The sequence below is a fragment of the Podarcis muralis genome, chromosome 1 (assembly GCF_964188315.1).
Source record: "Podarcis muralis chromosome 1, rPodMur119.hap1.1, whole genome shotgun sequence".
NCBI classification, from domain to species: domain Eukaryota; kingdom Metazoa; phylum Chordata; class Lepidosauria; order Squamata; family Lacertidae; genus Podarcis; species Podarcis muralis.
In genome coordinates this window covers 130,300,976-130,328,103 of record NC_135655.1, presented here as the reverse complement: position 1 = coordinate 130,328,103, position 27,128 = coordinate 130,300,976, and the positions used below count along the sequence as shown (strand labels likewise).

At 47.3% G+C, this 27,128-nt stretch overlaps 1 protein-coding gene across 4 annotated transcripts in view; it reads left to right on the top strand.

Annotated features, from left to right (window-relative positions):
• The window catches only part of PLEKHM3 (pleckstrin homology domain containing M3), a 95,360-nt gene that overhangs the window by 21,454 nt on the left and 46,778 nt on the right, over window positions 1-27,128 (top strand). For all 4 annotated transcript variants that reach the window (XM_077918415.1, XM_077918425.1, XM_077918417.1 and 1 more), the window contains 2 exons: window positions 3,214-4,140; window positions 22,708-22,853. In XM_077918415.1, the coding sequence (XP_077774541.1) occupies window positions 3,214-4,140; window positions 22,708-22,853 (1,073 nt within the window). The remainder of the gene's footprint in view (window positions 1-3,213; window positions 4,141-22,707; window positions 22,854-27,128) is intronic.

Here is a 27,128-nt window from a genome sequence, read left to right as displayed (position 1 = left end):
AGGTTAAGAACAGATTCAGGTTAAGAACGGACCTCCAGAACGAATTAAGTACTTAACCTGAGGTACCACTGTATATCACCATGTTGAATATTACGAAACTGTTACCATGATGTGGGCTTCAAACCAATTTTGGGCGATGTATTACCTAGCCCACCAGTGGCATAGCCAGCCCTGCAGACCCCCAGGCATCCCTATAGGCAGGGATCAAATTCCTTTGCACTCTTTAAACCACTGTTTAGAAGCACAACCCACAAAAGAGAAGGTAGGAGAGCCCAGTGGGAGCACATAGTCCCTGAACATGGGTGCATAGTAGGCGTTTGCGAGAGAGAAGAGAGAGTAATGCCACCGGGAGGGATTCGCTTAGAATCATAGAGTTGGAATAGACCACAAGGGCCATCGAGTCCAACCCCCTGCCAAGCAGGAAACACCATCAGAGCACTCCTGACATATGGTTGTCAAGCCTCTGCTTAAAGACCTCCAAAGAAGGAGACTCCACCACACTCCTTGGCAGCAAATTCCACTGTCGAACAGCTCTTACTGTCAGGAAGTTCTTCCTAATGTTTAGGTGGAATCTTCTTTCTTGTAGTTTGGATCCATTGCTCCGTGTCCGCTTCTCTGGAGCAGCAGAAAACAACCTTTCTCCCTCCTCTATATGACATCCTTTTATATATTTGAACATGGCTATCATATCACCCCTTAACCTCCTCTTCTCCAGGCTAAACATGCCCAGCTCCCTTAGCCGTTCCTCATAAGGCATCGTTTCCAGGCCTTTGACCATTTTGGTTGCCCTCCTCTGGACACGTTCCAGTTTGTCAGTGTTCTTCTTGAACTGTGGTGCCCAGAACTGGACACAGTACTCCAGGTGAGGTCTGACCGCTTCATCCTGTGATGTCAGGTATGTGCAGGAGACGCAAGTTATGCAGAACTAATATGGAACTCCTGTTAGGGCTGGGTGATACATCGTCCAAAACCAGTTTGAAGTCCATATTGTGATACCGGTTTCATAACTTTTGACCTGGCAATATATTGCAAATCATGATGTGTGTGTGTGTGCATGTGCTATGCAAAAATCACAATGTGGGGAAAACCAGCCAATACCTCTACATGGTTCCATCCTTATTTCATACATTGTGATATATCATTATATTGTGATGTTTAGCTGGTGACATATCACAATGTTGGAAAGCAGTTATCGCCCAGCCCTACTGTTCGCCTCTACATGGTTCCATCATTTCAGACATTGTGATGTATTGGTATACAGTATTGCAATGTTTAGCTGGTGATATATTGCCGTATTGAAAACCAGATATCGCTCAGTCCTACCCACTCACAATGTAATTTCAGTTATTGTTTCTTCAGAGTTTCTCACCTTTATCACCTGCTATGTCACCTTAAGGTTGAAATCCTGTAACTGGAAGTAATGGACTCCGTTGTTCTTGCATCTGAGTTGAGTTGTAAATCTGTCATACTCTTTGCTGTTAGATTCACTTACCGTATTTTTCGCTCTATAAGACGCACCAGACCACAAGACGCACCTAGTTTTTGGAGGAAGAATACAAGAAAAAAAAATACTCTGAATCTCAGAAACCAGAACAGCAAGAGGGATCGCTGTGCAGTGAAAGCAGCAATCCCTCTTGCTGTTCTGGCTTCTGGGATAGCTGCACAGCCTGCATTCACTCCATAAGACGCACACACACTTCCCCTTACTTTTTAGGAGGAGGAAAGTGAGTCTTATAGAGCAAAAAATACGGTAATTTCCTGCTTTCGTTGTATTTATTTTGAGGAGTAGTTCTTAGTATAATGAAGCCCATTGAAAAGCACCCGTGTGTCATGTAATGACATTGCCAATAATGTTCAGATTCTTGAAATCAACTCCTGAGTTTTTACGGCTCAGTGAAAAGGAATAATTAATTGGAATTGTTAGTCTCTCTTGTTACAAGTCGATTGTCCTAGTCCAGTTACCAGTAAGTGCTTTGACTCCCCAGTGGGCAGTAACTGACAAAGCTACAAGCCAAGTCCCTCCACTTGCAGTTTTCAGTCACCCTATTTTCATGAATGTACATCTGATTAAATCACTTGAATCATCATAACTCTGACCCAAATGTAGTGGAGCCATTTTGCAAGTTTGGGGTGCTGGTGTGGGTCCTTTTCCCAACAAAATGCAACAGACATCTTTGTTGCCATCAGAATACTCTAAATCTGAATTTTTGACAATAGTTTCCACGTAGCCAAAGGAAACATTTCATTGATACCTCAAACCCAATTGTTTGTTCATTGTATTTGAAAACTACCATAACTTCCAGAGTGATTTGATCAGGGCTTGCCAAACTTTTTGGGCCAATGGACCCATCTGCAAACTTGAAAAACTTATGCAGACGACAATTACTCGTTTATTAGATTTCTTGGTTGCCCTTCAGTGTAAGTTCCCAGGATGGGTTATCATAATAAAGAATCATATAGCTAGAGTTAGAAGAGACATAAAGGATCATCTAGTCCAACCCCAGGGATTGCAGCTAAAGAACAGCTGGCAGGTGGGTTGCCAACCTTGTTGGACCAGTGGGCACATTTCAGTTCTTGCTGCTGCTGTCTGATAACACCGGGGAAAATCTCCCTTCTCTCTGCTTCCTGTCATCTTAATTTTGCACGGGGAGGTTTGCTGGCAGTGCCATTGGTCCAACCAGGAGACTAGAGCATGGTAAGTGAGCATGGCAGGAGAGTGAGAAGGCCCTGGCTGGGCTGTGGCACTGAGTCCCACTTGAAAGTGGCCTGAGGCCCACCATTTGAGAAACTGCAATAGAGAAAGAAGTTTTAAATATTTGTAAGGTAAAGGTAAAGGGACCCCTGACCATTAGGTCCAGTCGTGACCGACTCTGGGGTTGCGGCACTCGTCTCGCTTTACTGGCTGAGGGAGCCGGTGTACAGGTCATCTGGCCAGCATGACTAAGCCGCTTCTGGTGAACCAGAGCAGTGCACGGAAACGCCGTTTACCTTCCCGCCGGAGCAGTACCTATTTATACCTACTTGCACTTTGACGTGCTTTCGAACTGCTAGGCTGGCAGGAGCAGGGACCGAGCAATGGGAGCTCACCCCATCGTGGGGATTTGAACCGCCGACCTTCTGATCAGCAAGTCCTAGGCTCTGTGGTTTAACCCACAGCACCACCCGCGTCCCTTAAAATATTTGTAGTTAACATTTATTTCAACTCTCTTCTAGAACACAAGCCGACGTTCTCAAATATCCTGAAGAAAGGATACTTGGAAATTAAGAACAACCATGACAGCTATTGGCAGACATGCTGCGCAGAACTCACTCCATACAAACTGTACCTATATTGGCTTGACAACAGTGGGAACCAGAACCTTCCTACTGTCTACCTGCTTTTGCATTTCCAAAGCATCAATGTGGAAATGAATGTGGTTGATGCAGTGCTGTTCAATAACTCGCACCTGCAGCTTAAGGCAGAGTCTCCATGGGAGGCCTTGGACTGGGGACAGAAGCTTTGGGAAGCTGTTCATTCCTCAGTGCCCTCTTTCATGAGGCCCCAGGGAGATCTGGGGCGCTCGCAGAAATTAGACAACGATGAGAGCGGCATCATCCAAAATCGTGGTTTACAGAAGGAACCTACCCAATTCTTCCAGTCCGCATTGTTGACCCAGAACATCAAGGACTACCAAAACATTCTCAAATCAGGGACTCTTTACAGACTGACACTCCAGAATAACTGGAAAGCATTCCATTTTGTACTCAGCCGGTCTCTCCTCACGGCGTTTCAGACCGGTGGGCTTGACGAAGACCCTCTATTGAGCTACAACATTGACGTGTGCCTGTCTGTCCAGACTGATATTCTGGATGATTGTGACTCTTGCTTTCAGGTTATCTTTCCTCAAGATGTGCTTCGTCTGCGGGCAGAAACCCGTCAAAGAGCTCAGGAATGGATGGAGGCCTTGAAGTCTGCCGCCAATGCAACCAGGAGCTTGGGTCAGAATCTGCAAGTGACGCTCAGAAACAAAACCCAAGGCCTGTCGTGCGGAAAAGAGCATAGGAAGATCAAACGCCAGTCGGTTACCACCAGCTTTCTGAGCATCCTGACCACCTTGTCGTTGGAAAGAGGACTGACTGCCCAGAGTTTCAAGTGTGCGGGTAAGCAAATAAATGTCGGACGTTTTGTACTTGTTCTGCCTGCCTTTTCTACTTGACATGCCTTTCCAAGGTATAAGGGCTTTCTGCTGAGTTTTGCACAGCTTCCTGTTGCAATTCTATAACTTGGGCATTCTTTCTGTGTATCACTAGCTGTGCTGGCATGGTTCACGAATGCATGGGCTTGTGATGAGCTGCCAGCGCTTACAAGTCTTCTGCTGGCACCTGGTCCTTTAAGTAGGTCCTGATTTGCACCAGCAGGAATCCAAGTGGAGACTTGGGGAACAGGCTGGGCAACCTGGCTGCCTAAATAAGGTGACACCTTATCTCTCCAACAGAGAAGCATGGGCCATGCTTCTCTGTTGGAAGTCATCATCACATTGTGTTTTCATTTTGTATTTTTATGTTGCGAACCGCCCTGTGATCTTCGGATGAAGGGCAGTATTCAGATTTATTAAATAATAAAAATTTAAGCCCCACTGGGCACAGCCTATACTTATCTGTGCCTCCCCAGCCGCTGAACGGGGTCAGGAGGCTGAGAAAGGTTTTGGACGGGATCTTGTGGTAGTAACACACCTAATTGCCGATGCCCAGGAATGCAGCAATTAGTCTTTCCAGCAGGGGGCAGTGTCAGTAAATTGTCTTTATATTTTAGGTCAGCCAACCTTGTTTTGAAAGTTTTTTTTTTTTAAAAAAAAAAAACCCTTTTATTGCCATCATTCTGTTCCTGCATGTTAAGGAGAGATTTAGCTATTTGGCATTAGTAAGTTTAGGGTCAAAGCCCGGAAAAGCAACCATATTTCACGGATCTTAATTGAAAAGTGGTGTTTGGAAAGTATTTGGCTGGCAAATTGTGGGTTTCCCCTTTCTGGCAGGCTGAATTTCTTATTTAGTTACTGTCAGGGAACTGCCATCGGAAGGACAGGAGGTGCAAAGGCTCCCTCAGGTTGAAAGAGACGGAGCAGCTGAAGAGGGAACCAGTAGGGGGCGAGCAGGAACTTCCAGGGAAAGTGAGTCGGAGGGGTGGCTCAGAGACGTTTCCAGCGAAAACAGTGGAGAGGTCTCAGGACCTCCTATAGGGACACCCACGCCTCGCCGGAAACTGTCACGCAGAGAGTCCAGAAGACGTGTTTCCATGAAAGAGCTTTTATGTTGGAAACGTTTCCGAAAGCAACCACTTTCGGATTCTACTAGCGATTGACGCAGCCATGCCGGAGGGGCTCCGTCACAGGCAGAGGTTTGAAAACCTGATCAAACTCTGAGGGACTTGCATTTTACGCACAAGCAGCTCATCATCCCACCACAGCAATCCGAAAGTCACTGAAAGCCAGCTTGTGCAAGCAGCGGCATCATGAGCGACCCAGCCGGAACCGGAGGAGCAGGAGCAGCTGGAGGAGGTCCAAGCCTGGAAGAAAGGTACAGGGCGTTGGAGATCCAGCTGGCCATGCAAACGGCGAGGCTTGAGGAGAGGAGGGCTCAGGATGCAGAAAAGGGAAAGGAGAAAACCACCTCGATAGCCAGAAAGGTGCCAGGATTGGTGCAGAAATTCGGGGGAGATCCCAGAAACTATCATGCCTTTAGAACTGAGATGCAATACGCTCTCAACCTGCAGTATGATGACTTCCCCGACGAGGAATCGCGAGTGGCTTTTGTAATTGGCCATCTCGAAGGGGGGGCGAAGGATTGGGTTCGACCCCTGATGGCAGTGAATAATGAGATACTAAAGGACACGAGGAAGTTTTTTCGTGCCATGGACCTGATGTTTTCCAGTGACATTGAGCAGGGGGTGGTACGAAGGCAGTTAATGGCTTGCAAACAGGGGAGCCGATCTGTCCGTGAGTACTGGACTGAGTTTACTATGCTGATTCATAAATTGGGGTGGGACCTATCGGCGGAACCCATCCAAATGCTTTTTGAAGAGGGGCTTTCTTCGGCCGTTAAAGATGAACTTTCCCGGGGGCCAAGGGCGGAGTCTATGGACCAGTTGACCAAATCCGCGCTGGCCATAGGAGCGCGCCAGGAAGCGAGAGCTTTGGAAAGGCGGGAAGGGAAAGGAGAACGTTGGAGGGAACTGCGCATTCCGGACATTCCAGAGCCACCTTTCCCGCCGGCAGAGCCGATGGAAGTTGGAACAGCGCGGGCGCGCGCAGTTTCAAATCCCAGTGAAGGGCGGAAGAAGGAGGGAAAGAGCGCCAAGAAATGTTATCTCTGCCAACAGCCAGGGCACTTTGCCAGAGTCTGCCCACAAAGAAAGGAATGGCAAGGGATGGCAGGAGCTGTGGGGGAAAGGGAGGAGGAAAACAAGGAGCAAGTAAAAGCCAACGCCTGGCTGCCACCGTCGGGGCACAGCAGCCAGGCCAAAGAGCAGTGAAAGTGCCCACGCCAGAACCACCCAGACCTGCTTTAGTGATAGAAGTGTCACTAGAGCTGCCAAATGGACACCCCCTACAGGTCAAGGCGCTTTTGGATTCAGGCAGCTCCTGTAATTTTATGAGTAAGGAGTTTGCAGCTGAGCACCAGATACAGACCATCCCTTTAAGTAATCCCTTGCAGGTGACCACGATTGATGGCAGAGAGCTGTTGGGAGGAGAAGTTAGCCAACAGACTGTCCCGATGATAATGAGGGTGGCAAGGCACACCGAACGGATAGCGTTTAATGTGGCCACCTTGGGAGGAGCTCCCATCATCTTGGGGATGAGCTGGCTGGCGCTACACGATCCGCTAGTGGGCTGGCATCAGAGGGTGGTCTCCTTTGGGTCAGCGCATTGCCTAGAACACTGCAAGCAGGGGAAGGTTCAGGGCGGAGACAGAGTCACCCTAGCCGGGATGGAAGTAATGGGCAGAGGGAAGGTGCCCCCGCAATACGCAGATCTGAGCAACGTATTCAGCGAAAGGGAAGCAGACAAACTGCCGCCGCATAGACCCTTTGACTGTCAAATCAACCTACTCCCTGGGGCCCAACTCCCAGTGGGCAAGCTGTACGCCATGTCCGACAGGGAGATGCAGGAGCTGAGGGAGTTCATTGACAAAAACCTGAAGCGAGGTTTCATCAGAGAGTCCCGAGCGGTGGGGGGCAGCCCAGTGTTTTTTGTGGACAAAAAAAACACAGATAAGCCGAGACTTGTGTGTGACTTCAGGGCCTTGAATGCAGTGTCGGAACCCCTGGCTTTCCCTATGCCCCGAATTGATGACATTTTGACCAGGGTAAGGAAGGGAAAGATTTTTACAAAGCTGGACCTGCGGGGGGCGTACAATCTGATACGCATAAGGAAGGGGGATGAATGGAAGACCACCATGTTCACCCCTTTGGGAGCCTTTGAATACCTCGTTATGCCCTTCGGTCTACAAGGAGGCTCCGCGTGCTTTCAAGCGTTTATTAACCACGTTCTGGGGCCTTTGCTCTACAAGAACTGTGTGGCCTTTTTAGACGACGTGTTGGTGTATTCGGAGGATGAGGAGCAGCATGTGAGGGACGTTCGAGAAGTGTTGGGCAGGCTGCAAGCCAACCAGCTGTGGGTGAAACTGGAGAAGTGCCAGTTTCATACCAAGGAGGTGGAATTCCTGGGGTACCGCTTGTCAGACAAGGGATTGGCCATGGATACAGGCAAGGTCCAAGCGGTACTGGAATGGAAGACACCGAAGACCAAGAAGGATGTGCAAAGATTCTTGGGGTTTGGGAACTTTTATCGGAAGTTCATCAAGAACTTTGCCCACTTGACGGCGCCCATCACCGACTGCCTCAGCAGCAAGAAGAAATTTGTTTGGACGGCGGAGGCGGAGCGAGCATTTGAAGAACTGAAAAGGGCTTTCGCCTCGGAAGAACAACTTCTGCATGTGGATTTACGAAAACCCATGAGAGTGGAAACCGATGCGTCCGACCGGGCGGTAGGGGCGGTACTTCTTCAACCGGGGAGGAGTATGTCAGAGTGGAGACCGTGTGCCTTCTTCTCGCGGAAGCTGAATAAATCCGAGAGGAACTACACGGTGTATGACAGGGAACTACTTGCCATTCACGAAGCGTTCCGGAGGTGGAGACATTTATTAATTGGGGCACAACACAAGGTGCAAGTGTGCACCGACCACAAGAATTTAGAGTATTGGAGAACAGCTCGAGTGCTCAACCAACGACAAGTGAGATGGGCACAGGAATTCTCTAAATTCAACTTTGAAATTTGTTATGTGCCAGGTCCAGAAAACGTCAGGGCGGACGCTCTCTCACGCAAACCAGAGTATTGGGAGGGGGAGGGGGCGATTGAAGAGAGACATGTCATCCCTGAGGACCGCTGGGTGTGTGGGGCGGCGCTGGTGGGGCAACGAGAACTGGTAGAGGAAACGGAAAATGATGAATATGCCCAGGATAAGCTCAGAGGACTCAGGGGGGAGGGCGAGAGCCCCGAAGGTTTTGAGGAAAGAAATGGGGCATTGTATTACAAAGGGGCACTGTATATACCCGAAGGTGAATTGAGGGGGAGAGTACTCAAGCAGTTGCACGATAGCCCCACGGCGGGACATTTTGGGCAACACAAGACCATGTGGTTGGTTACCAGGGAATTCTGGTGGCCCAAGGTGAGGGAAGATGTAAGGGAGTATGTAAGAGGGTGTGACCAATGTCAGCGAGCCAAAGGGGAAAGACGGGCGCCGGCAGGGTTATTAGAACCATTACCCACACCAGAACGGCCTTGGGAAGCGGTATCAATAGATTTTATGACGGATCTGCCGAAGTCCAAGGGGAAGACAGCCATCATGGTAGTAGTAGACCTGTTGACAAAGATGTGCCACTTTGCAGCATGCTCACATGCAGTCACAGCGGAAGAAACAGCGAAGTTGTTTGTAGAACACATCTTTAGGTTGCACGGGGCTCCCTTGAGGGTGATCTCAGACCGCGGCAAACAATTTACTTCCAGGTTCTGGAGGAAGCTCATGAGCTTGCTGCACGTGGAAGTCAATTTTTCAACGGCCCGGCACCCTGAAACCAACGGGCAGGCGGAAAGAGCAAATGGCATTCTTCAACAATATCTGAGGTGTTATGTCAATGACAGAGAGAACGATTGGGTCGAAAAGTTGGCGCTGGCAGAATTTGCCTACAATAATGCGGAGAATGTGTCCACAGGGATGAGCCCCTTTTTGGCTAATTACGGGTGTCACCCCAGGGCATTTCCAGGGGAGGGAGGGGAGAGATGGAGCATTCCAGCGGCTGAACATTTTGTAGAAGAGATGGAAGCGATCCATCATCAGCTCCAGCTCAACTTAGAAAGGGCCAAGGCACAATATAAGAAGCAGGCAGACAAGAACAGAAGGGAAGGTGAAACCATAAGGGTGGGGGATCAAGTGTGGCTGTCAACCCAAGGGTTGCCGTTCAAAGGGGGTTGTAAGAAATTGAGGCCCAGAAGATTGGGACCCTTTGAGGTCATTCAGCAGGTCAACCCGGTGGCTTTCAAACTCCGGTTACCCAACCACATGAAATTGCACCCAGTGTTCCACAGGTCGTTACTGTCACCATACAGGGGGGGACGTGAAGGGGAGCACGTCAGGGGACCAGCCTTGGAAGAGAGGGAACGCAGCAACCATGTAGCGGAAATCCTCGATTCCAGGTGGAAGGGAAATCAGGTAGAGTATTTGGTGGCGTGGGAAGGGGAACCGGAGTCAGAAAACACCTGGGTGACTGCAGGGGAGGTCAATGACGAGGTTTTAACAGAAACGTTCCACCAAAGATTCCCTAGGAAACCACAGCCGGTAGAAAGGTTTAGGAGGGAGTACTTCGGCACCACCGACGAGGAACAGGAAATGGAAGGATTCACGGAGTCGGAGTTGGAAGAGGGAATAGACTCCGAAGACGAGGAGTATCGAGAGACGAGGGACAGTAGCAGGTGGAGGGAAGTGTTCGAAACTTCGGACGATGAGGAAGGTTCTTTCAGGGGTTTTACTTCCTCCCAGCCCGGAGGGGAGGAGACGGGAGGGGGTGAAGGGGGCCCTGGAGGGGAGGTGGATGTCAGGGAACTGCCATCGGAAGGACAGGAGGTGCAAAGGCTCCCTCAGGTTGAAAGAGACGGAGCAGCTGAAGAGGGAACCAGTAGGGGGCGAGCAGGAACTTCCAGGGAAAGTGAGTCGGAGGGGTGGCTCAGAGACGTTTCCAGCGAAAACAGTGGAGAGGTCTCAGGACCTCCTATAGGGACACCCACGCCTCGCCGGAAACTGTCACGCAGAGAGTCCAGAAGACGTGTTTCCGTGAAAGAGCTTTTATGTTGGAAACGTTTCCGAAAGCAACCACTTTCGGATTCTACTAGCGATTGACGCAGCCATGCCGGAGGGGCTCCGTCACAGGCAGAGGTTTGAAAACCTGATCAAACTCTGAGGGACTTGCATTTTACGCACAAGCAGCTCATCATCCCACCACAGTTACATATAGAGATTCTCTAGAAGTGAGAGACTGGTGTGCTTGTTCTGTAAATAGTAATCATTATTCTTTAAAAAAAAAAGGAACATTTAGCTTTAAAATAAACCAGCCATTTCCTCTCCCCCTGCCTTCCTCAGTTTAGCAACATCTGGACACTTAGACTACAACTCCCATCCCATACTGACTGATGGGAGTTGTAGTCCCAAACATTTGAAGGGCACCAGTTTGGGAGAGGCTGCTCACTATGTTTGTTTCCCCTTTATTGCATCACACCCAATAATCCATTTCTGCTGACTTCTCTGCAAAAATAAAAAACCTTTACCCTCGACCCAAAGTTATTACTCCTGATTGACTTTCTCCCCATTCATATTGAAAGTGGGTGGAAGATCAGCTGCCTTTGCTCCCATCTAGGAGAGCAGAAGGAGTTCAGGCAAATTCCTAGTGGAGCTTTCCCTAAGTTCTCCTATGAAGAAGGTCAGTGTGAAAGCAGGAGCACGTTCATTTATTATTAAATTGGTACACTGCCCTTCATCCAAAGATCACGGGGCAGTTCACAACATAAAGATACAAAATGAGAACACAAAATAAATAATAAAACCAAGGACAAAATCAAACCCGATAGCCCTGCTCCCACAAACACTTTTAAAAAGCCATAGTATGTTAAAGAGAAACGTTCAAGCCTGGCGATTAAAGATGCATAATGAAGGTGCCAAGTGAGCCTCCTTGGGGAGGGCATTCTACAAACAGGGAGCCACTGCAGAAAAGGCCCTTTCTCATGTTGCCACCCTCCAGACCTCTTGCGGAGGAGGCACATGAAGAAAGGCGTCAGATGATGATTGCCAGTGTGGTGTAGTGGTTAAGAGCGGTAGTCTCGTAATCTGGGGAACCGGGTTCGCGTCTCCGCTCCTCCACATGCAGCTGCTGGGTGACCTTGGGCTAGTCATACTTCTTTGAAGTCTCTCAGCCCCACTCACCTCACAGAGTGTTTGTTGTGGGGGAGGAAGGGAAAGGAGAATGTTAGCCGCTTTGAGACTCCTGAAGGGGAGTGAAAGGCGGGATATCAAATCCAAACTCTTCTTCTTCTTCTTGGGTCGGTTCATATGGAGAGCAGTGGTCCTTGAGGTATTGGATATACACAGATACAGACATTGAAGGCAAGGCAAAATGTTAGCAAATATTGAAGCTGGACACTGCCGGTTGCATCTGTGCACGCAGCCCAGGTTGCTCACTAGTGTTTCCGCAGCCCCCTTGCAGCCCCTTCTCTCTCCAGTCTTACCTTTAAGATCTTTCCAGCAAGGAAACACTTTGGAGGTGATGTAGGTGGGGGCAGGTGTGTGTAGGGTCCCGGTGTTTTGCCATCGCAGCAGAAGGTTGTAGAGAAGCCTTGTACCCTTCTTTATCTGGGCATGGGCACATTCCGAACAGAAACTCTCCAGGGACCTCTGCATGTGCATTTGTGACCTGAGATCTCATGAGTAGCTCAAGGCGATCCAGTAGGTTTTGTCGTTGAGCAGGGTTTCTAACCTGGGCCTTGTATGCTCAAAACCCAGTTTTCTGTATGCAGCATTGCACTGGCAATTTATGCTAGTAGTTTCCAGCTGTGCATTGGCTGAAAGGTGCACTTTACTGTTTTTACTGAGCCATTCTGGCAGGATCCGTGCCTCAGAAAAAAAACTACCAGCTGGAGAACCCTATAGAGGTTCATGCACTGTTCAAGTTAGCTGTGATTTCCTAGCTCACACCGACATTTCTCCCCAGGAAAGGTGAACTTGGGTATGGCTTGAGGTGTGTGCATGCAATCTTGCAGCTCATTCTAGATGGATCACATAATCCCATGAAAAGAGCCCTGGGGTTCCCGAAGGGAAGAACAAAAAGATGCATTACCATTATTCATTCATTTTAATTTAACGACATAATAAATGCGTTAAAGCTAACGAGTGGAAAGGCCGTGCTGTGGAAACTGGGCTGAACCGGGCTTGTCTGTTGAAAGTCCTTGTTGAAGGTCTTTTCCCACTTGGAAAGATGTCTGCTGTCTTAACTTTGCGGGGTGGCTGTTTAACTGAATAGGAATACTGCTGGTAATTGCATCTTGTAGGCCTCAGGCCCACCCTTCCCTTCTCTCCACCCCCCTACCCTCATCCAATTCCCCCACAGCTGCAAAAGAGGGGCAAGCTTTGTGGAGGAAAAAAAGTTTTGCTGCGAATTCTTCAGCCATTTAGTGCAAATTCCTGTAATTACCATCATTGTGTCCTGTCTGAATGGCACATAATACAGCAGAAGCCTTTCCTAATTGAGACCTTACAGGAGGTACAAATCCCTCCTTTGTTCAGCCTGACAAATTAGTGCCAGAAAGTGGCAGGGTCCGAGTGGGAATCAAAGAGGAGCTGCACAAAGATGAGACTTAAGGCTACAGTAATAACCCTCTCTTGTTCTTCAGGGGAGGAAAAAAGTAATGGAAAAATTAGGCTTTTTCTTTCTTTGGGGTTTTTTGTTTTGCTGTAAATTCCCTTGACATGACAGCACCTTAGGGCTGCTTTATTTATTTAGTAAAAGTGATTAAATAGTAATATGACCCATTGTCTCTCCAACTGCCCCCCAACCGACTAAGTCCCACTGCCTTGACTAATTGATTGACAATGAACCTCTGATAGAGGAGTTTGTTGGAAAGATTTGCTGGGGAGAAGGTTCCTCCCCCCATCCTTGTTTCTTTCTTTGTTTTTTCTTGTGTCAGGGATTTGGGGTGGTGGTGGTTGGGGGGCCAGAGTTGGTTTTGTTTGAATTGCACTCTACATCCCCCCCCCCCTTTTCCTATCCTCCTTGTTAAAAGCTTTTGCAGCAAAAGCTTCCAGACAAACAGCTGACACTCAGAAGTGGAGAAGGAAGAATGTAGCTTTAGACAAGTTTATCTTGGGCGCCAGCTAGCATTTTTCCAACCACGGATAGAAGCCAGGGCAGCCATATCAGGCCTGGGGATGTGGCAGAAGGAGAAGAGGAAGGGGGGAAATGGATTCTCAGTGTATCAGGGTCAGGAGGGCAGATTAAAGAAACAAAAACGGAGGGGAAAAGTTTTTCCTTCAGGAACGGATGCCTTCACTCGGCCTGGGAAGAGAAGAGGTTTTACTCTGTCCATTTGCATTTAGCTCTTCCCACCAGAATAAGTGTGTCTGATTCTGTTTTGCTGTGAGGTCCTTTTCAGCACCTAGGATCTTCTCTGCATCAGTGGTCAGATCCAGATACAAACTGTCCGTGGTGCTGTGCCAAACGGCCAAAGAATTTCATCACCTCCAGTGTTTCAAAGGGACCATCAAGGCATCTTTCCCAGTTGTTGATTGCAATCCTGTCTTTCATGAATTAGTTTATCTTAAAGCCCTTTCTTATTAATTCAGCAATGTTATTTTGGGGTGTTGCTTTTGTGTTTTGGTTTGTTTTGTTTTGGTGGCAGGGTGTCCTTTGAATACGAAGTAAAAAGATCTGCCCTTGTCTGTGCTATGCATTAAACTAAAGGATGTAGTAAAATTGTTCAGGAGATACTGAAGCTATTTGAAACTATTGCTGGACTAGAATAATGCTAGTAATTATACCATGCTTAGGATGTGCACTGTGCTCCTAATCTCCTTTACTCAGAAGGAAGTCCACTGGGGTAGCCTCCTACTAAACTTGCAGTAAGATTGCAGCCTAATAGTGCGATCCTGTGCATGGCCTATTGAGTTTACTGGGACCTGCTTCTAGGTAACGGTGCAGAGGATTGCAGCCTAAGCATTGCAATAGGAAATGGGTATATATGCTTAGCTCAGGCAGGGGTCCCATTATAGTTTGTGCTGCATAAACATATTAAGGAAGCTTGTTCCCACCCTGTTTTGTTTATGGCAACCTCATCCTATGGACCCAATTGTTATACAGTTCATTTACTATTTTTACATGGCTTTTCTTATTGCTCAAGTGTTAGGATGCTAAATGCCTCTGTCGGCATCCTGTAAACTTCCGATTCCCATGCACACATTGCAATAGGAAAGACTTAAGGGGGAAGTCAAGCAGCTGTAAGAGAAAAGCGAACAATTCCAGGGTAGGGAGAATCTGCTACAAACCCAGATATGAAGCTTGGAATCATAATCATAATTTATATTAATGTGTTAGAGAATTCAAACGACTTCATATATGTTATTTAAGTATAGTAAACTTCATGGTGATTCCATAGACCAGGAGTGGGGAACAAAAGGCCTTCCATATATATATATATATATATATATATATATATATACACACACACACACACACACACACACACACACATATACACATATATATATGGACGCGGGTGGCGCTGTGGGTAAAAGCCTCAGCGCCTAGGACTTGCTGATAGAAAGGTCGGCGGTTTGAATCCCCGCGGCGGGGTGCGCTCCCGCTGCTCGGTCCCAGCGCCTGCCAACCTAGCAGTTCGAAAGCACTCCCGGGTGCAAGTAGATAAATAGGGACCGCTTTCTAGCGGGAAGGTAAACGGCGTTTCCGTGTGCGGCTCTGGCTCGCCAGAGCAGCGATGTCACGCTGGCCACGTGACCCGGAAGTGTCTCCGGACAGCGCTGGCCCCCGGCCTCTTGAGTGAGATGGGCGCACAACCCTAGAGTCTGTCAAGACTGGCCCGTACGGGCAGGGGTACCTTTACCTTACCTTTACCTTTATATATATATATGGACTCTGACTCCCACCTTGTCAGTGGCCAAAATCAGTATTTCTATATTGCAAAAGTGTTTGTGTGTGACTGTTCATGGCTGACATGAGGACAGAACCAAGGACTTCGCTGCCTTATTATTTCATTTGTATCCCACCTTTTCTCCAAAATGGCATTTGTGGTTCTCCCCCACCCAACAACCCCATGAGATATGTTAAAATGAGAGGCTGTGAGTGGGCCAACGTTACCAAATGAGCTTTGCAGCTGTGTTTTAAGTTTTGGTCTCTTTGATCCTAGTCTAGGGGTAGGAAGCCACTTTCATCTGACGAGCTGGATCAGAAAGCATGCCACATTTAACAAAGTCACTCGCATGAAGGAAGGCTGGTCAGAAATTGCCTTATGGGCCCACGAGCCAGAGATACCCTGTCATTGTCCTGGTCTTGACTGGCACTCTTGGCCACTATCTTTCACCAGACCTCAAAATAAAGTGAGATTGTTTGCATGTGTTCAGTTCATATGCATGAAGGTGTGTGGGTTTTTTTGCCTTCAGAATGCTTTGGTGCAGGGCCATTTTCCACGCTCGACCAGTCATGCCATCATTCTTGCATATTAGGGGCATTTGAAAACCTTCCGATAGGTCTGGAGTTGTGTATAATGCATGCACATGTAGCCCACAAACTTGGTGCCACAATTTTACCTTAGCATTGTTGTTATCACAGTATGTTTCCTGCAATGTGCAAATTTGCGGCTGATGGAAGCAGTGGTTCAGCGCAGGGGCTTTTGGTTAGGGGGAAGGAAGGACGGACTGCCCTCTGCCTCGGTCAAGGTGAGGTCCTATCTAACGAAAGATTAAAAAGAAAAACAGAATGTACCTCATCCTTGAACATAAAACCCTTCTGGATCAGATCTTTTGTGCACCCATGTTTGTTTGCGGTGGTGGCCAACCAGAATCTTCCAAGGAGCCTACAAGCAGGGTGCATGAAATCAACATGTCTTTCCTACTTGCCTCTCCCTCCCCTTGGAAGCAACTGGTATTCGGCAAAATCGGAGTTGTCATTTATCTAGAACAGCTAGTAGCAACCATGCAAGAGAATGAAAGTTTACTGTCCTCCCCCTTCTCCCCCAACCTTGTATTGACCACAACATTAATGTCTCACATTGAATATAACTTATCTGTAGAAAGGACTTGATGATCTGAAAACAGAAACGATGTATGTACTTTTGTAAAACCCTCCCCGCCAAAAAAATCTTTAATTAACACCCCCCCCCCCCCCCCGATAAGAATGCCCTTCTATGAATTTGGCTAATCCCTTTTCAGAGCCTTCGAAACTGGTGCCATTAGCAGATTCCATATGTTAATGATACTGTGTGTGAGAAAGCTCTTCTTTTCGCTGCCCTGAATCCGCTGCAGATCCATTTCAAGCAAGGGGTGTATAATTTTTATGAAATAAATAAGAGGAGAAAAACCCTTCCCTCCTTTGAATCCAGGCAAAACCCTTTCCCCCACATTTCAGGCAAGCGTGTGAGAAATGCATTGCTTGGGGAACGGTTGGCTCCCCATTCCCGTCCTTATTCCTCACCTCGCCAAAGAGCAGGTCCACTCAGCTCTGAAACATGCTATTCCCCAGTCCTTGCATCATCTTTATTGCTTCTAACATTGCGGGGGGCGGGGGTGAGACGTGTTTGCAGGTGTGCAATGTGCCGCATTGTTGTACTTGGTGGTTTTGTGATGCTGAGATTGTGAAATCCAAGCAATAAAAAGTCAGCCAGTTTCAAGGGTGAAGGTTTCTCCTGCAGCGTATTCACCTTTGCGAGATAACCAGTGTAGTATTTCACTCAGGTTTTATTGGCTTAGATTTTGAGGTTTGCAAACATTCCAAAGGGCAGGATTTTTAAATTTTTATTTAAAAATGGTTTGCCTTGTTAAAGGCTGGTGCAACTTGGCCAGCAATAAGAGAGACCTCTGGAGTCCTTCTGTTATTTATTTTTATTACTACATATGTATTCCACCTCTCCTTCCACTGCCCGTGATATGAGGGGGAGGCTGGGGAAAGGAGAATGGGATTGGGAAAAGGCAGAACCTTTCTGCGTGAAACACCGCAGGCCTGTCTGTACCAGGACATTCTACAAGCTATTTATTAGCATCCAGATTCTTGCTGCCGTGGTCCATTTTGTGCACTGCCAGCTGTGTTGTGTCTGGTGTGGTGTGCCAGCTTCAGGATGCACAGGCGAAGAAGGACTGTTGAATTTTTCAAGCGCTTGAAAGCTTTCCTACCCAGTTGCTAGGTAAAGGTAAAGGGACCCCTGACCATTAGGTCCCGTCGTGGCCGACTCTGGGGTTGTGCGCTCATCTCGCTCTATAGGCCGAGGGAGCCGGCGTTTGTCCGCAGACAGCTTCCGGGTCATGTGGCCAGCATGACTAAGCCGCTTCTGGTGAACTAGAGCAGCACACGGAAACGCCGTTTACCTTCCCGCCAAAGCGGTCCCTATTTACTTGCACATGATGTGCTTTCGAACTGCTAGGTTGGCAGGAGCAGGGACTGAGCAACGGGAGCTCACCCCGTCACGGGGATTCGAACCGCCGACCTTCTGATCGGCAAGTCCTAGGCTCTGTGGTTTAACCCACAGCGCCACCCGTGTCCCTACCCAGTTGCTAGACTTCTGCAATTGTGCCAAATGAACATGCACAGAGCGCAGAACTGTTCACAGCATAAGTGAAGCCCTCTACCTCTCTTGTCTGCCGGGCAGTGATGGTGGTCTGCAGACCATCTCATTCTCCCCTTCCAGAGCAGAGCCACAACTGTAATTACCGAGAAATGAGCAGGAGAGTTAACTTGTGCTTTCTCCGATGGCCTTCCTGAGCAGCACACACAGAAAAACCCGCAAATACTGTCTGTTGACATAAACTGGTCACCAGAGCCTTGTGCAAAGGTCTTCAGGCTGCCAACAATTTATGTTGCGAAGCCTGCAGAGCAGATGACCTAGCAAGATGGCACATAGGGTCATGGACAGACTGCTTGCATATGTGTGTTGCAACAGGGTCTTATCTGAGAGCACATTGTGCTTGCCTCCCCCCACCCCCCTTAGGGCTGCCACCTGATTAAAGAAACCATAGCCAACGGATCCTAAAGATCTGGATTTGTTTGCACTTTTGAATCTGTTGAAGTTTGAAAAGCCAAGCGTGAGGAATATGGAATATATATTTTTAACCCAGGCTCCCGGAGCAGCTCACAAAGCTCAGTGTGTTAAAGACTGTCTCTTTCCCCAGGCATGCAATTCTCAAAGACAATGACGCACAAGGAATTCTGAAGAGCAAATATTTTCTCTGGTTTTCGGTAGTGCCTGCTGTGACATGCGCGCAGGTGTCATCTTAGAAGAGGTGTTCCTCCTCCTCGTCCTCGCGCACATGGCAGAATGCTTCCTCAAAGGTGATACCAGCTGACCATGGATTTTCTAGGCAAAGATATCTTCCTTGGGAGCCTTCCTCGGGATGGCCCAGCCCCCTGAGGTGTGGTGTGTGGCAGCCAGGGAGAGGGCCCTTCTTTCTCCTCAAGTTTGCCTGGTACCTACTTTATCTTTTCAGGCTTTCAGCACCATGCTCCCTTTCCTCCTGCCCGTTCAATCGGCTGTTGTTGTAATAAAAGGTAAAGGGACCCCTGATCATTAGGTCTAGTCGTGACCGACTCTGGGGTTGCGGCGCTCCTCTTGCTTTACTGGCCGAGGGAGCCGGCGTACAGCTTCCAGGTCATGTGGCCAGCATGATTAAGCCACTTCGGCGAACCAGAGCAGCGCACGGAAACGCCGTTTACCTTCCCGCCGGAGCGGTACCTATTTATCTTCTTGCACTTTGAGGTGCTTTCAAACTGCTAGGTTGGCAGGAGCAGGGACCGAGCAATGGGAGCTCACCCCGTCGCAGGGATTCGAACCGCCGACCTTCCGATCGGCAAGCCCTAGGCTCTGTGGTTTAACCCATGGCGCCACCCGCGTCCTAAAACATACAACACCATGTACAAAGGAATCATAGAACTGGAGAGTTGGAAGACCCTGAAAAGGAGGAGTTGGGAGCAAAACAGAATCTTGCTCTTGAGACCAAAAAGGTTCCCCACCCCTGTCTTAGTAATCAATAACCAATATTATGTTGTACGTCTGATGCCATAAAAATTCCTGTGTGGATTTGAACAGAGTGCTGCTGCTTGCTGATTCAACAGAGGTGCCCTTGCAAGTTAAAATGGGCCACTTGCATCCCTAAAAATCCTGTACTGAGGGTGGGGGCGAGTGTGGAAAGGGATACCCAATGGCATTTCATTCCAGTAAATGTAATGGTGTTAATAAGAGGGGGGGGGGTTGAAGTCTAAGAAAGGAATGGCATTGTAAGCCTTAGAATCCAGACTCTATGCAACAGAGGTACTCAACCTTGTGCTGTAGCACTGCTCCCACCTCTTTCTTTCCCTTCTTTATTTTTTGCAAATAGCTTAATTGGTGTCTGCCACTGAGATACATTTGTCACCGTGCATCACTTTGAACCTCCTAACATCAAAGGAATCGACTGCTTTCATAACTTGATTTGAGGGGGTTGTAGAAATAACGGTCCTTGTAAAATAAAACAGGCGACAGGCACAAGGCGAGGGATGTTGATGTTGAACGGTTTCAACACAGATGGGGCAGGGAGAACGCCGCAACCTCAGCGGTCGTGTCTAATGGGACAGGAAGATGCTGTACTGTTATTTGCAGCTCTCTCTCTTCCTTAAGTTTGTCGTTTTGCAATTCACTCGGCTACACAGGGCTGTTTGTGTGCATTCTGCTGTGTGACCCAGGTCAAAAATGTGTTGTCAAGGAAATGGAGGGCAAGTACAAATCAAGTGGAAAGCGAATGGCTTTGCTGCGTGAAAACAGGTTTAGCAGCAATCGCTTCCTTGGGAGAGGTCATAGAGCAAAGAGAATAGAGACTTCTAGAGGAAGGGCTGCCTTCTTCAGGATTGCATATGTGTAGAGGGCTGACCGGTACCTGGCAGAGAACTTTGACTTTTGGGAATTCCAGCTTTTTATTTTAAGATTCATGTTTCTAGCCCTCGTGGTTTCTAGTTGAAATGCCTGAAAATGTTCAGGCAATTTCTGTGAATGAAGCTTTTATGGCTGTTCGGCTTCCTGTTGTCAACTTTTCCCAGTCAGGTTTCTCACAGAATATTCTTCCCCTTGCTATATACTCTGCAGCCACGTTGATGGTTACTCCTAAGTTTAAAAAAATATGGAAGAAACGAGAAGCAGGCTCGGAATCAAGCATTCAATTTCACATCATCACTGAATCTGAGATCAGAGTTTGAATTTATCAAAACAATTGAATCTCCAGGATGCACCATTTGGACACTTTTTTGGGTTCAAAAAAGTAAAATTTGGCAAGGCACACCCAGACGCAGAAGTTGATAGGCTTGAATAGATGCTAAATTGAACCAATTAACTCCTCCCACACTATATATTAGGAACATTGGAAGCTGCCATTTACTGAGCGAGACCACTGATTGATCTTGACTCGGTATTGTCTACATGGACCAGAAACAACCTTTCGGCGTTTCAGATAAGCCCTGCCTGGAGATGGCCAGAATTTAATCTGGGACCTTCTGCATGGGCTGTATGAGCGAGCTATGTACATTCTCCTTCCTATATTGGGCATATTCACCTGGACTTTACAGATAAGCAAAATCTGTGCATCCTGACATTCACGGCAGATCGTTCAGGGCCTCCATGAAACCTTCTTTTGTGGACACATGTAATCAGTGCCTGAACCAAAAAAATCTCCTCTCTGCTAACAATCCCCTTTCCCTCACCCCCAAATCTGTGTGACTTGCTATCAGCTTGAGCATTCTAAGAGCACATTGTTTCAAAGCAAGCCCAGTGTTCTTAGAATCATAGAATTGTAAGAAGGGTGCTTTTGAGAAGCTTCTTCACACACCCTAACCCAGGGGTCTGCAACCTTTAAGACAAAAAGAGCCACTTGGACCCGTTTCCAAAGGAAAAAAAACTGGAAGCCGCAAAACTTGTCATTATAAAAATAACTCTTTTGTCACTTTTTTATTATTTCTTTGTTTGACCCCTCAGAATTACTCCTCCTCATAGAAATAAACATTAAATTAACAAGTTACCTTTTTGTGTGTGTGTGTGTGTTCTTCACTCCCCTTCAAAACAGTGACCAGCGTACATGCCCCTTACAATGTAGCGGGCGGGCGGGAAGGTGACGTCGGGACGGTACGTGACTAACGTACGCACCACCCCCATGCGACGTCACAGCCAGTACAGTGCCCACCACAGTGGGGAATGTCGGGGCGCACAATGCGCCTCCTCCCCTCGCTAGTATCCACCCCAGAGCCGCGGCAAAGGTGTAAAACAGCCACATGCGGCTCCAGAGCCGCGGGTTGCAGACCCCTGCCCTAACCTATTCCACAAAGCAGGCTGCCGAGCAAATGGTGTTACCATGGTCATCAGGAAGAACAGCCAATACAGTACAGTGGTACCTCGGGTTAAGTACTTAATTCGTTCCGGAGGTCCGTTCTTAACCTGAAACTTTTCTTAACTTGAAGCACCACTTTAGCTAATGGGGCCTCCTGCTGCTGCTGCACCGCCGCTGCGCGATTTCTGTTCTTATCCTGAAGCAAAGTTCTTAACCTGAAGCACTATTTCTGGGTTAGTGGAGTCTGTAACCTGAAGCGTATGTAACCTGAAGCGTATGTAACCCAAGGTACCACTATCTCTTTAGGAGACCCACTTTGGCTCTGGGCTTCCAGTTGCTAAGCTGTTCAGTGGTACCTCGGGTTACATACGCTTCAGGTTACAGACTCCACTAACTCAGAAATAGTACCTCGGGTTAAGAACTTTGCTTCAGGATGAGAACAGAAATGGCGCGGTGGCAGCACGGCAGCAGCGGGAGGCCCCCTTAGCTAAAGTGGTGCTTCAGGTTAAGAACAGTTTCAGATTAAGAATGGACCTCCGGAACGAATTAAGTATGTAACCAGAGGTACCACTGTAATATGAAACTGGGCTTGTACATGGATTCCTGAAACTATTTCATAGCATATGAGGACATGTTAGAGATTTGTGTGGTTCAGACTCTTATACAGTCGTACCTTGGAAGTCGAACGGAATCTGTTCCAGAAGTCCGTTCGACTTCCAAAACGTTCGAAAAACAAAGCGCAGCTTCCTATTGGCTGCAGGTTTGCGACATGCGGGAGCCAAAACATTCAGGGAACTAAGCTGTCTAACTTCCAAGGTACAACTGTATTTTATAATAGGATAGCATGGAATGTCACACAAGCAGTTATCAAAAATGCCTCATTCTCTCATTCTGCTAATATTTATTTAGAGCTGTAATTGTTCTGTTTTGAAAAGTAATTATATATTCTGTGTTCACTCGCTTACTAAAACACAGCAGCGTGTAGTTATGGAGATTTCCTTCCAATACTGCTAAGAGTCCTGCATTTTTTAAAGCTGTTTTTTTTTTCTTTCCCCCCCGTATTGGCAGGTTGTCAGCGGTCCATAGGCCTCTCCAATGGCAAAGCCAAGGTGTGCAGTTACAGCGGGTGGTACTACTGCAGCATCTGCCACGTGGACGACAGCTTTCTAATTCCTGCTCGGCTGGTTCATAACTGGGACACTTCAAAATACAAGGTAGGACATGAAGGAATCCCTTCTCCTGCCCTTAGTGACGAATGCCCATATGAACAGTTGCGCTGAGTGCGAAAGCAGCGGGGGAAGCCATCTTCCTCATCCCCAAGAAAGCCCCTGGAATCCACACAACCTCGTGACATAGCATGTTCCCATCATGCACTCTGTCCCCCATGAGGAGGGAATAGTTCTGAGGGTGCAGCTTCGTCACCACTTGGCAAAGCTTTCTTTTTCTGTAGAAATGAGTTGGGGGAAGAGAGGGAATAATAATAATAATAATAATAATAATAATAATAATAATAATAATAATAATAATTTATACCACGCCCATCTGGCTGGGTTTCCCCAGCCACTCTGGGCGGCTTCCAACAAAACACTAAAAGACAATAACCTATTAAACATTAAAAGCTTCCCTAAACAGGGCTGCCTTCAGATGTCTTCTAAAAGTTTGGTAGTTATTTTTCTCTTTGACATCTGGTGGGAGGGTGTTCCACAGGGTGGGTGCCACTACCAAGAAGGCCCTCTGCCTGGTTCCCTGTAACTTGGCTTCTCGCAGTGAGGGAACCGCCAGAAGGCCCTCGGAGCTGGACCTCAGTGTCCGGGCAGAACGATGGAGGAGGAGATGCTCCTTCAGGTATACTGGACTGAGGCCGTTTAAAGGGAAAACGCTCAGACACCTTGTCTTAAACATAAACCCACCTCTGTCTGAACATTTTGAGATTTTTCTCCCTTCCCCACAATGCTTGTGTGGTGGAGGGAGTCTTGGCTGAACTTCTTTGGCCTAGCCCAAGTAAGGTGCACACCCTCCCCTATGCTTTGACACTTAAAGTCACCACAAGTGCAAGACCGCTTGCTCAGATACCGTTATATCTGGAGGAATTCTGTGGGGACCTTGAGCTGAGATCCATTGGGTATCACAGCCAAAGCAGGGTTTGATGTCAACTTGCTATCGGAGATGGGCAGCGCTGACCGGCTTTGACAGACAGAAGGTTGTCTCTTAATTCTGGCTTTCCACCCTTTTCACTTGTGCACAAGACATTTCCTATGAAGCCTCACGGAGACCTGCTGAGATTTCAGTCCTCATTACATGCTTCCCAACCGCAAATGTCTGTGCCTCTGCAAATTATTTTGGAAACTTTGGCGCTGCTTAATCTCCAGAGCACAGAATGAGTCAAATGGAGCCATTGAGAGCGCTCACCTCCTGTTCTTATTGCTGCTCCCGGGTAGAAATGTGAACCTGTTATTTTTCTCTGCAACAGTTCTGCGTAGGGGAATCAATGTATGCGCCATAGCATGAGCCTTATTTGGTAATGTTGATACAACTAGGCATGTGTTTTCATTTGTTCACTCGGAACTCACTGTTCATGTGTAATATCAACTGTGTTTTACGTGTCATCCCGTTCCCTGCCCACACGGCTGCTTCGTGTACAGAGGTCTAAATCTAGCAAAGCACTGGAGGCAGTGATTCAGCATTGTGCTGGATCAGGAATATGAGGCACTCAAGCACAGCAGGATTTAGAATGAAGATGAGCTTGCGCTGACCAGCTTCAGGGCAACTGGAGGTGTATTTTCACACTGTTTTGCAGTCTTAACTGGATGCCATGGGGGAAATCTTAGAAAAAGTGTAATGCTACAATCCGTCATGGATGCAACCTGGGATCAGAGGAGGAAAGCACAGAGGTCAAGGCAATAGTACCAGTGTTCAAAAGAAGTGATTAATTAATTTCATCTATACATGCAGCACACTCACAATTGATCTATTTATCAAAGACAGTTGTTATGTCTAACTAGATAGGCAGGCTAGTACCTACTAATAATAATAATAATAATAATAATAATAATAATAATTATTATTATTATTATTATTTTTACCCCGCCCATCTGGCTGGGTTTCCCCAGTCACTCTGGGCGGGTTCCAACAAAATATTAAAAATACAATAAAACATCAGACATTAAAAACTTTCCTAAACAGGACTGCCTTCAGATGTCTTCTAAAAGTCAGATAGTTGTTTATTTCCTTGACATCCAAAGGGTGGGCGCCACTACCGAGAAGGCCCTCTGCCTGGTTCCCTGTAACTTCGCTTCTCGCAGTGAGGGAACTGCCAGAAGGCCCTCGGATCTGGACCTCAGTGTCCTGGCTGAACAATGGGGGTGCAGCTGTTCCTTGAGGTTTACTGGGCTGAGGCCATTTAGGGCTTTAAAGGTCAGCACCAACACTTTGAATGTTGAATGGAGCAACTGTGGGAAGCTTCGCTCTGTTCCTTGGGTGCTGCAGAGGTCTTCATCCAAAATTGGTTCTGTCCCGAAAGTTCTTATACTTGCTCAGTCTCTTGCTAACTGACATAGACTTTATTATTATTATTATTATTATTATTGCAAGGGCTACATGACAAAAGGTCATATTCTCTAACCACATCAGGGTGCCAGTGAGCAAAAGAGCACAACTGTCTTGAAATGTGACATTTCTTCTTCCAAGGAATGTAGTTAATAAACCAAGTCCTCTTTATAGCCATGAGTAACCTGTCCAACCAACCCCCTTTGACAACTTTGCAGAGCTCACATCCCATTCATTCCATATATCCTTCCCAATTATAATGTAACTAATTACATTAAAAATAGTAATATTATAAAGGCAAAATCTTTGGACTCATTTTGCAGAATAATATCTGACTTACCCTGGTGCACGTGACATTTTGTTCTTACTAAGTACATTTAATATGGAGAAAAGACACAGAAAAATCCTCGCTGAGTCTTTATCTGATGAGACAAATTCTTGGGATTATGGAACTGGAGTTCAGACCTGCGCATGGTATGACCACTAGGTCAAACTCAGTCTACCATGCTGGTACCATGCCTACCAGAAACTTGATAAAATCCTGTTTTTGCTATCTGCCCTGGGACAGGAGATGGGGTTATCAAGCACTTCGCAGGCAAAAATATCTGGCTAGTGGTAGGCTGTGTTTCATCTGGCCGTTCACAGCTTGATTGAAATAGAGTCTTTCCCCGTTGCTTTGTACAACCAAGATTGACACCACGCAACTATCTTTGTGGCTGTTTGCTTCAGTTCAACCTGCAACAACTTGATTGATCACTGAGGAAGCATCACCAGGTTTTTCAAACTAGAAGTGCTTTTTGGAGCTCTTAGTAGGTCTTGGACTTTGTTTCCCTCGTGAGATGGTGATTTGTTTCATAAGGAAGCTTTGGTGATAAATATGGCTGAATAGAAATCAGGAGCTCTTTGGAACAGTTTATTCACCCTTTTCCTCCAAGGATCTCAATGTGACATGCTTGCTTGCTTCTCCCCATTTCATTCTCCCAACAAGCCTTAGAATTAGGCGAGAGTGAGAGGGAAGTCACCAGTTAAGCTTTGTGGCCAAGTTGAGATTTGAACCTGGAGCTCTCCAATCTAAGGCCAAAACTCTCACCGCTACAGTGGCTCTAACGTGAGCTGCAAGAATGTGGCAATCTTGGAAATTCCATATCCAAATACAAAGGACTACTTTATTCCATTTTAAGACAGATGACTCTTGTATAGCAAGGCAAACTAGCTTTGTGGTCTTAAAATTTGTCCTTTCATCGGGAAAAGAATGGATGGAGCCAAAGTTTATTTATTAGAATATAAGTGTGCAGGTAGGGAAGATAGACAGACAGATAGACAGATAGACAGACAGATAGATAGATAGATGATAGATATAGGATGTGGGTGGCGCTGTGGGTTAAACCACAGAGCCTAGGGCTTGCTGATCAGAAGGTCGGCGGTTCGAATCCCCGTGACGCGGTGAGCTCCCGTTGCTCGGTCCCTGCTCCTGCCAACCTAGCAGTTCGAAAGCATATCAAAGTGCAAGTAGATAAATACCGTATTTTTCGCTCTATAAGACGCACCAGACCACAAGACGCACCTAGTTTTTGGAGAGGGAAAACAAGAAAAAAAAAAATCTGAATCTCAGAAGCCAGAACAGCGAGAGGGATCACTGCGCAGTGAAAGCAGCAATCCCTCTTGCTGTTCTGGCTTCTGGGATAGCTGCGCAGCCTGCATTCGCTCCATAAGACGCACACACATTTCCCCTTACTTTTTAGGAGGGAAAAAGTGAGTCTTATAGAGCAAAAAATATGGTAGGTACCGCTCCGGCGGGAAGGTAAACAGCATTTCCGTGCACTGCTCTGGTTCGCCAGAAGCGGCTTACTCATGCTGGCCACATGACCCGGAAGCTGTACGCCAGCTCCCTCGGCCAATAAAGCGAGATGAGCACCGCAACCCCAGAGTCGGTCACGACTGGA